This window comes from Dipodomys ordii, unplaced genomic scaffold, assembly GCF_000151885.1.
Source record: "Dipodomys ordii isolate 6190 unplaced genomic scaffold, Dord_2.0 Scaffold34, whole genome shotgun sequence".
Classification (NCBI taxonomy): domain Eukaryota; kingdom Metazoa; phylum Chordata; class Mammalia; order Rodentia; family Heteromyidae; genus Dipodomys; species Dipodomys ordii.
Window position 1 is genome coordinate 8,211,775 of NW_012267250.1, and position 10,963 is coordinate 8,222,737.

The 10,963-nt window shown below is 40.1% G+C and overlaps 1 protein-coding gene across 1 annotated transcript in view; it reads right to left on the reverse strand.

The window, feature by feature from the left end:
* Positions 1-1,034: 1,034 nt before the first annotated feature.
* Positions 1,035-10,963, reverse strand: part of Ccdc6 (coiled-coil domain containing 6) — a 99,074-nt gene continuing 89,145 nt past the window's right edge. Inside the window, exons 9-10 of the mRNA XM_013017188.1 lie at positions 6,973-7,097; positions 1,035-5,213 (exon numbers count right to left, since the gene is read on the reverse strand). Of these exons, the coding sequence (XP_012872642.1) occupies positions 5,019-5,213; positions 6,973-7,097 (320 nt within the window). The 3' untranslated portion in view covers positions 1,035-5,018. The remainder of the gene's footprint in view (positions 5,214-6,972; positions 7,098-10,963) is intronic.

Genomic DNA, 10,963 nt, shown 5'->3' on the forward strand with positions numbered 1-10,963 from the left:
ATCATGTTCTCGGTTATTTATATTCAATATATCTGCAATGGCAGAAAGAACATATCTTTGTGTGCTTCTGAATATTTCCCTTCAAGTCCAGTGACTTCACACTGCTGGCTTAATATCAGATGTAGTGAGAATATTCGCACCATCGAAATTGGCAAGCAATACAAAGGAGGGCTCTTCTCCCAGACAGTAAGACTGTTACCTGAATCATCTGTATAATTCTATTAGCACACCTAAATTCAGCCTGATAAAACCATATCATATATTCAATTTGTGGCAATATGGAGCACTAGATGGCTTCAGAGCTAAAAATCCAGAAATAATCTTATTTCTTATTCTGACCAACTTTGAGATTCACAAGAAAGGACTACCCGAATCTTTTGTGTGTACACCCCATTTTCTTATTATTAGCTCAATTTGTGCTAGGAAACTCTGGCATGGGCTTCTCCCATAATTGGGCTTCAATTTTCACCTTCCTTTGCCAAGTATACACACAGCACTAACCATATTAAACCTCCCACATTCTTCACATGCCCTATGCAAGGAATTTAAAACTCTTGCAAGGGATATGCTGGAGTAACAGTGGGCACAGTGATCCCCATAAACACAAGTAAATGAATTCATTTCATTATGTATGACAGCTATGATGCCACCAGGCAGTAGTGACATTATAATCTTATGGTACCAGCCTCATGCAAGCCCATTGCCAAAATAAATGTTTATATGGCACAGGTCTGTGTATGTGTTTATATGTAACATCTTGGGAGTGTGGTTTTCTTTTCCATTTAAGAATCATCTAACTTCTCTATTTTAATTGAATGCAGCACAGAGCTGGAATACTGCAAAAACCCCAAGTGCACAGCTTATTGAATTTTCAAAAACTCAACAAATCCAAGGGGGAAAACAAACAAACAAACCAGCTTTCCCCTTAACTTTCTGAGGAAGACTTTAGAGTTTAGAAGCTAACCTGATGCAGGAAAGCAATGACTGATTACCAACTCAAAGACCAGAGAGGACAGAGTTTAAGGCTCAGGAGGTACATTTTAAAAAATTATCTTTATTTAGGTTTCTGATTCAGCACATATATCAAAGACTAATCAACATAAAGTAAATAAGACATTAATCAGAAGTCTTACATTTCTCTAAACTCTGACCAAGAATGTCAAGATTGCCACGATTACCAGAACTCCAACCTAGTCAAGTTGTAGACAAGCTATCATGAACAACATACAGTGTGCACGGATATGCAGAGGCAAAAGGCATGCTAGCATCTGGCTCTCCTCTGTTCCTTGTTGACATTCCGTTTGACAATCCACCTTTGTTTTCCAGGCTAAGTTCCAAATAAAGTCCAAAGACTCAGGGGTCCATATGACCAGATATTCTTTCAGAGGAATGTATTCTTAACCTGTTGTGCCTGCAACTTTGTTTCTGCCAGGATGTATAATACAATCTAGATGACAGTGCAGACTAAGTCAAACACTAATATTGAGCAATAACCCAAGTTAAGGCATGAATGCACAAATGCACACGTGCACACACGCAGCACCCATGCTATCACAAACGTAGGATTCTGATTGCCTAACAGGAGGCATACTGGGTGTGGCAGCTAATCACAACTGCTGAGCATTCTGAAAAATGCTCCCCCAAACTTTATGCAAACATGTTTCATCAAGTAAGAATTAAAAAAAAAACAAAACTATAAAAACCCCTTAAAATCTCCTTTAAAATGGCTCTTGAGCATGGAACTCATGTAGCAGCATCAATGGCTGGCTCTTCAGTAATTTGGAAATAAGTTTGTTTCATTTACTATGTATTTCTTTGGTAGTCATCACTACAAAGTTTTCAGTGTTGGTTACCTATAAGACAAGTAATTAACAGAAGATCAAGTTACCCAGAAATGATTCTTCTGTACTGAGAAAAATATTAAGCTCTCAAAGCACAAGTAACTCAGCTTTTTCTTTTGTCTTATTGGGCATCTTCTAAAAGCAAGGCTTTGTATGGGGAGAGTTCATGTCTACCTAACAAAGGGCAATACACATTCTATCTTCCTATAATTGAACAATCAACAAAAAGTTCATTGTCAATTATTTCTGGTCAAATCAGTTAGAAGCCAATTATAAAGGCACAGCAGCACTTGGTGTCAAAGCCACATTCTGGTCACACATTCTTTCCATGGTTGCTAATCACAGGAGCTTAGAATTTCAAAACTCCTTCCAATCAACAAAGGAGTCAGTTCAATTAAATCTTAACTAGTCCCATCATCTGCCAAATTTCTAGAATCTTGTCTAGAATGCCAGCATGCTTGATCAGAGAAAGCAGTTCAGAGCCCAGAGGCATCAGGTAAGTTAATTTGGTTTTAAAGAAAGGCATGGTAATCTGGCAACAGAGTACTTATCCTATTAGCAGCACAGTGGTAGCCAAGGGTCTCTGTAAGCAAGACAGGAAATGAAGCTACTGAAAGCTACAGTTGCTCCCACCTGCCTGAAAGACGGCTACTGATATTACAAAGACCTTTTGGGATCAATCCAGGGTTAGTTAGGCTGAACAAGTGGGCAAAAGAAATGACAGGAAACACATTTAGGTCCCATGAGAATTGACCAACCTAGGTATGTTAGTTCCCCGTGAATGAGGGTGTTCCCGTTTCTATGGGCTCAGGATGTGACTCTTATCAGTCCCTAGTGGCTAAGTCATTGCCAAAAAATTGTCCTAGGAGGTACTGCCCAAGCATTACAGGCTCCACAGGGGGCCATCAAACACTTTAAAATGACATAAGACATCACTAATTCAAAATAGTAGTGTTTGTTCTATCAGTTCTGAATGTCTGTAGAGGGCAACTACATTTACGTTGGAAAAGTGCTGTTGAAAGGAGCGATGCTTTATCTCGACGACTCTCGGGGAACCAGCAGTACATTTCGGCAGAAGGTTGAATGTCAAGAATCTATCTCAAAGGTGTTTACTGGGAACTGTCTGCTTACCCCAAGTGCATTTCACTTACCATATGGCAATGGTTTTTTTGTTGTTGTTTTTTTAATTCTTGTGCTTTCAGGACAGAATGAAATTGGTAGAAAACTGAGGGAAGATTATTACAGGAGGGGACTTTCTTGTTTTGAGTACAAGACACTATCCAACAGCATTGAAATCTACAATCTCAGAAAAGATTCTTGTAAACATATACCATATTTCTCTGTACCGTGAAGGCAAAATTTGTTTGCCTCGTCTCAGAATTCCTGGGAATTATAATGTACCAGGAGGTCAGTGAGCAATTGGGAGACAATCCCATGTGTCACATGGCCCAGTTCGATACTAAAAACCTAAAGCCTCAATAATAAATGCCAAATTTGTTCCCCATGCTTGAGAACTGTACTATGATTATGAATACTACATACACATTATAAATAAAATTTTTATAGACCAACGATTTGTTTTTCCTAGTAATCAAGGATGACGTTCTCAGGTTGGGGGCAGAAGAGGTGAAAAATATCCTATTGTTGCTTTTACTCTCAAGTTCTTAAAATGCTAGTCAAACACTATTATCCAATAACACTTTTCTTTTTCACTCTGTTAACTCTTAAATATGCATTCGAAGGCAAAAATGGAGGTTTCTATACTGTACAATATTAAATATCTACAATTTCATGGTTCCTTATTTTTTAGGAGTGTGTTCAATAAGGAGTTAGCTATTGAAGATGGTTGTCACAAATCATGAACTCTTAAAAATTACTGATAAATTAATTTTTAGTTCTCTGATTATATCCAACAGATACACGTTCTCATCATAAAATATACATTCTCTAGTAAGTCATTTTCACCCACAGCATATATAAATATGCAAACACAGGTGGTAAAAATCACTTTACTACCAATACAAAACAGTAACTGCAGAGAAACAAAAATAAAAATGTAGCAAGTATCAAGAAAAGAGTTGACGCAGGGTGTTCCACTTCAAAGTGAAACCAAAGGATTTATTTGTGCTAAATGAAGGGAAATAATGTATTCAGAATATACTCCTTTGTACACTGTACTTGCTTATACTGGGCAAAATAAGCAGTCCTCAATGTGAAGGTTCTACTTTCTTCTATACTTTTTCTTTTCTGCCAAGCAATAAAGTATTTTTGTGGCTATTATGCCAAGATATACTTGTCCATTTCAAATAGTATTTTCTGATAGCATTTTGCACCTTTATAATATTTGCTGAAACTCTATCTCAAGAGGCCACAAATAAAGAAATGGAAGGAGAACTCCTATTATTTATGTGAAAGAAATCACATTGCCCTCCGCATTCAAAATCGAAGAGCAAATTCTAAATTAGCATAGAACATTTATCGACTCTGTTTAGGTGGATTAAGGTTGTGGACAAAGAAAGGAATCACATCCTAATTTGCAGTAATTATCTATCCCATTGTGACATTAGGCTGTCTTAGAAGAGACATGGTTCTCAGCTTACAATGAAAATAATCTGTAAAAAGTGTATCTGTAGAAAGCTCTATTAAACAATATCTATGTTTTGGACACTGATTCATCCAACTTCCCAGTCTACATTGAAAGTTAGATTTTTTAAAGGTCTTGTACTATAGTGCTTGAATTCTTGGTATGTTTGGCAAATACCAATAGCTCAGTAATTTTCTGCAAATTCATGGACAAAAAAAAATATATAAAAAAGATATTCCCCCCCCCTTTATTTTACAAACCTAAAAGCCAAGAAAATGAAGCTCTGGGGCTAAGCAATAATTGCACACTGCAGCTGTATTACCAAACACCAAATAGCAAATGTTCTAGCCAGGAAATGGACACACATGAAGATTCAAGTAAAACACGATGGAGAAAGTCGTCTGGTTAGTGTTGCAGAGCCACAACACTGGCTGCTTTTCCAACAAACATTTACAACACAATGAATAGTGAAGCCTAGATAACCTCAGTGCAAATAAGTCAGATCCAAATATGCCAGGGAAAGAAGCCTTTGGCGTTGAATAGACGGCTCCATTGGACGAGTCCCAACTTGAAATTCAGACTAAGCACATGCATTAAGGCTGGGAGGAAGGGTGAACCGAATGTGGCGATGGGGTGGGCTGCGAGGTGGCTGCCGAGGGGACCATGGGCTGCATGGGTGGCGGAGGTGGAGGTGGAGGTGGCTGGACTGGGGTCTGTGTGTTGGGAGACGGAGGCGGTGTGGGTCGTTTGAATTTGTCAGGACTGTTGCTTCTCCGTGGTGAAGGCCTCTGTAGGGAAGACAAGAGCAGGTCAATTCCAACACAAGCCCTGCTTCCTGTTGAGGGGGCTGGTGAAACTCACCAGCCAAGATTAGAAAGCAATGACGTGCTTTTTTAAACCTACTCATTACTGGGTGAGTGGTGGAAATTTAAACATCGTAGTTTTTAATACCTACAGCTGTGAAATAGTAATTCAAAAGTGCTGTAAGTATTACTTTGACCAACCAAGTAAATTTGAACTCTTCAATGAGACAGTTGTAAAGTGGAAAAATAGATGTCATGCTGCTCCCTTTTAATTGTTGTCCCCTGTCAACTGTATGTCCTCAATATTTTTCTGTATATTTCTCAAATACATTTTTCATAGCTTGAGATGACAGCTCAACAGACACAAAGGGTTATTATTTTTACACAAAGTCTACCAACTGGTAAAAGATCCTCATAAATTATTTTAAAGAGGGCTGGATATGTGGCTCAGTGGAAGAGTGCTTGCCTAGCATGCATGAAGCCCTGGGTTCCATTCCTCAGTACCAAATACACAGAAAAAGCTGGAAGTGGTGCTGTGGCTTAAGTGGTAGAGCTCTAGCCTTGAGCAGAGAGAGGCTCAGGGACAGAACCCAGGCCCCAAGTTCAAGCCCCAGAACTGGAAAAAAAAGAAAAAAAAAAGTTTAAAAAAATGGCCTGGGAAGGTAGCTCAGAGGTAGAGTGCTTGCCCTGCATGCGTAAGGCCCTGGGTTCAATTCCTCAGCACCACATATGCAGAAAAAGCCAGAAGTGGCGCTGTGGCTCAAGTGGTAGAGCGTTAGCCTTGCTGAAGAGCTTAGGGACAGCACCCAGGCCCCACAACCGACCAAACAATAAATAAATAAATAAATAATTTAGGAGGACAAAAGAGTTTGTCTTTAAAGTAGTCTCATTGGAACTAACCTTAATTCGAATTCTTTTGTCCTAATAGCTAAAAAGCTGCTCTACTTAGTTCACTGTATAGCCACCACCACCCCCACACCCCGCAAAAAAAAAAACCTCTCACTTCATTTACATACAGTTCTAAAACTTGATGAACCTGTGTCCTTCTAATTCTAGGAGAGAACATTCTGAGTAAAACTAGAAACTAGGCTAACTTCAGGAACAGTAACAAGGGTCAGTAAACTGTGAAGGTACAAACGATAAGTATTTTCAGACATTATGGCAACCGACAATAATTTTTTATGGCCAAGAGCTGGCTAGAATTCAAACTACATTTCACAAAGGGCAGTTTTCACAGGAAGTGAAGCTGAAGTTTTTGCCTCATGGGAAGGAGTTTAGTTTTAACACCAGAACTTTGTGTCACACTATTTGGTAAGTCTCTGTAGTTTTAAGATCAACTAGTGAGGGGAGAGAAGAAAGATAAATGCCTAAGAACATCAATACTAGTCTCCCCAAAAGGACCAGCAGGCAACACCATCCCCTGTTTTCACTGTATTTGATGTTGGTATAATTTGTGGAGGGGAAGGGGAAAAACAAATCATTTAAAGAGGGATACAGATTGACCTACTGCAACTATGAGATACGAATTACAATTTAGGTGGGGTGGGGGAGGGAGTGTAGTCATGGAGATGGGAGGGCAGGGATGGAAGGGGAAAAACAAAGGAGGCGGCAACAATGCTTGATAAGAAATGGACTCATTACCTTGCTCATGTAACTGTAACCCCTCTGTACAGCATTTTCACAAAAGAAAACTTATACTTAAAAAAAAGAGTAAGGTGCTGCCTGCATCCCTGCAAACACTTACTGTGATGCCATGGGACGTCCCCATGTGCTGCACGTGAAGGCCTGGGGAATTGTAGTAAGACAGTCCAGCTCGAGTCAGGGAAGTTGGTGGCGTGAAACCAACTGTGTGACTTGCATAGGATAGACCTGAAATACAACAGCAAATGAGATAGCATGCCAAACTCAATTACCTCATACCTTAAAATGAAGCAAGTCTAAAACATGGGATGCAAAAAGTCATGCCTGGGAACAAAACAGAAAGCCCAGAGGAAAGCCATGCATATTACCACCCCCAAACACTGATCTTCAGGGGAAAGGACCATTCATGGTGTTGAGAAGACGAAGTAATCAGGTGCAAAAGAACAAAATGGGATCCAAGCACACAAGAAATCAACTCCCATTGGAGCTAAAGAGATAAGTGTGACTCGACAGCAAAAAAAAAAACAAAATACATCGATCACAAATTCAACAAGCAATCGGTGTATTTTAATATCTGTTGTGTCCTGAGTGCTATGGTATAAAGTTCTATGTTTTTTCTACATTAATGAAAGGTAAATAAAAATTTGTATTTAAGCTGGGCGCCGGTGACTCATGCCTGTAATCCTAGCTACTCAGGAGGCTGAGATCTGAGGATCATGGTTCAAAGCCAGCCCAGGCAGGAAAGTCCGTGAGACTCTTATCTCAGAAAACCAGAAGTGGCGCTGTGGCTCAAGTAGCAGAGTGCTAGCCTTGAGCTGAAGAGCTGAGGGACAGCAGCTAGGCCTAAAGTTCAAGCCCCATGACTGACCCCCGACCCCCCAAAAAAGTATTTATAAATGGGGGTGGGGAAAACATGGGTAAAGAGGGCAGGGGGTTAGCTCAAATAAACTCATGTACAACCTCATATACATATACATAAAAAAAAGTATAAAGCCGAGTATTTAGCTAGCATGTATAAAATCCTGTGTTTGGTTGCCAACACTGCCAAAAAAACAGGAACTGAGAAAGTGACACTTAGGAGGCAGAAGCAGGAGGATTGAGAGTTCCAAGTACATACTGGGCTAAATAATAAGACTTTGTCTCATCAAAATAGTATTAAAGAAATAAAAGATCCAAATACTTAGATAGTGAGTACTTCAAAGAAGACATACATTGGTTGGAAAGCACATACTCTGCAAAACCCATCATGAGGGAAATACAAATAAAACCACAATGAGATATTATTTCACACGTGGTGGAATGGCTATTACTTAAATAATACAGAGGTGCCACTTGGGAAAACTATGGAGATGCCCACAAATTTTCCCTTCTTGATATTTATCTTAAAGAATGGAAATCAGGATTTCAAAGAGTTAAACTCCAATGTTCATAGAATTTTTAGGAGGCAGAAATAGAATGCCCAAGGCTGACCAGGGCAAAAGTGGAAGACCCTATCTGTAAAACAAATAAAAAGGGTTACCTGCTAGTTCACGCCTGCAATCCTAGCTATACAGCAAGCATGCTGGGATTTAAGGATCGCAGTTTAAAGTCAGTCTAGACAGAAAAGTCTGTGATACTCTATTTCCAATTCATGAGCAAAAAGTCAAGGGGACTTGAGGCATGGCTCCCATGGTAGAATGCTAGCCATGGGCAAGCAAGCTAAGTTTCAGGCCCCCGAGCACTAATCCTGAGTTCAATCCCTAACACTGACTGCCCCCTACCCCAAAAATAAGTCAAGCCTTTCTAGTTCACTTGAGATGTAGGAAAGGAATATAGAAGAAACATGTAATAACCACACACTGGTGGCTTGGATACAGATACACAAATTTCTTCCAATTAAAAACTAAAACAAATATAAAACTGGAAAATTCAGGTTTTGTTGACCTATGATGCATAGCACTGCAATACAGAAGACTAGAATAATTAGACTTCTAAATAGGAGAGAAATGGACTTTGATGGTGTCATAGACATTAGAACAGTATGAAAACATTCACAATGAGGGAGAAAGAAGAAAAGATCTATGTGTTTTTATTAACTTCAGGAAAGCTAAATAGGTTATCTCTCTCCAAGCAGCTCTGCACTTGATGTGGGTCCAGTTCATGGGGGAGAATCGGTACAATTTAAGTCCAAGTATGCAAATAGAATATGACTTCCCTGAAGCATATTTGCTATAGTAGAAGTAATATTCCAAGCAAAGATTTGACATTTGTTTTCTTCTTTTTTCACTGACTGCAATATTCTTTTCTAATCCATTGGAAATTGAAAGCTTCTAAAACTTCTTTAAATAAATCAAACAAGACACATTAAATTATGCTTCATATGAATCAGCACCCCATCAACTACAAAATAATCCCCCATCTTCCTGACTCCTGCCTTCCTTTTACATTGATAAATCAGAAAGCAAAAATAAAAGATCTTTATCATGATAATGAAACCTAAGTGCTATTTTGTGAAAAGCGAAAGGCAGTTAGGAAGAGGCTTTTAGAAACAGATTCAAGGTAAGTAGAGAAACAGATTCCGTAACACCTTTTTTTGCCAAGAACAAGGCAGGCATGATGACCATGTCATTGATCAGAAAGTTCTGTCTAACACCAGTCTAACACCAAAAAGCACATTGGCCTGACATAGAAAAAAACCACCTCTTGTTGGTTACAAAGTTTACTTTTTGGTTTTCTCTTCTAAGGAAAAAAAAAAAAGATCACAGGAATACAGTCCCAGGTTGGATCCCAAAGTCACAAAACAAAGCCACGTCTCCCTTACACTGTATCAGTGTCAACAGCGCTGCAGTAGCAGGTCCCCTTCTCAACCTGAAACACACCCCTTCTCTTAATGACAGACAAAAATGCAGTTGCCCTAACTGAAAGCTGTGTGATTTTACAATTCCCTAGGCCGGTGCCCGTAAGGCCATACTATCTTTTACTATAAAATTCCAACTGTATCTTCCTCCTCACCCCTACACACTTTTCCTCCAACTCTCTTTAAAACCTTTGTCAGCAAGCTCAAGAATAGGGGGGCTTGTCGGGCTGGGAAGGTGGCTCAGTGGTAGAGCGCTTGCCTTGCATGCGTGAGGCCCTGGGTTCGATTCCCCAGCACCACATAAAAAACAAAAAGAAAAAAAAAGCCGGAAGTGGGGCTATGGCTCAAGTGGTAGAGCGCTCGCCTTGAGCTGAGGAGCTGAGGGACAGCACCCAGGCCCAGAGTTCAGGCCCCACGACCAGACCCAAAAAAAGAAAAGAAGAATAGGGGGGCTTGTTCTGGTCACAAGATGAGGTCTTTGGCTTCTCCCTTCTTTTCCCTCTCTCTCCTCCACTTACCACCTCTGCCTCTTCCTGGTTTCCTTTCTCCCTTGCTGGCCTCCATTTATTTGCCCTCCAGCCCCAGAGTCCCATACAATGCTGGGACTAAGATGAGAACACTGGAAAATGTTTTCAGGGGAAGATATAGATAGGTGTGCTTCTCAGAACAGAAGTAAAGGAAAACTGGGCAGCAGTCTATCCATGCTTGTAAGGCCAAGGCCCCATTCAGCAAAGCATTGCAAGTACCAGAGGTAGAGCAGAGTGGGAAGAATTCAGGAACTCAGACACCCCCATTGCCTCTTCCTGCAATATGACTAGGAATTAGTAAACCTCCAAGTCCCTGCTTCCTCAATCTTCATATGGGAAACATGATGCCTACCTTAATTATTCTGAGGGTAAAAATGAGATAACGTCCTTGGAAATTGTAATGCAACTCATAAAAGCTGTCCTATAAGACATCTTAGAAATCCATCCACTAACATTTCGCATCAGAGACAAATCAGTCTTTTGTTTTGTTTTTGTTTTAAGATACTGGACAGATGGCACCAGTGGCTCACGCCTGTAATTCTAACTACTCAGGAGGCTGAGATCTGAGGATCATGGTTCAAAGCCAGCCAGGTAGAAAAGCCTGAAAACCACCAGAAAACCAGAAGTGGGGCTGTGGCTCAAAGTGGTAGAACAGTAGCTTTGAGTGAAAAAGCTGAGGGACAGCTCCCAGGCCCTGAGTTCAAGCATCATGACCATCCTTCCCCCCCCCC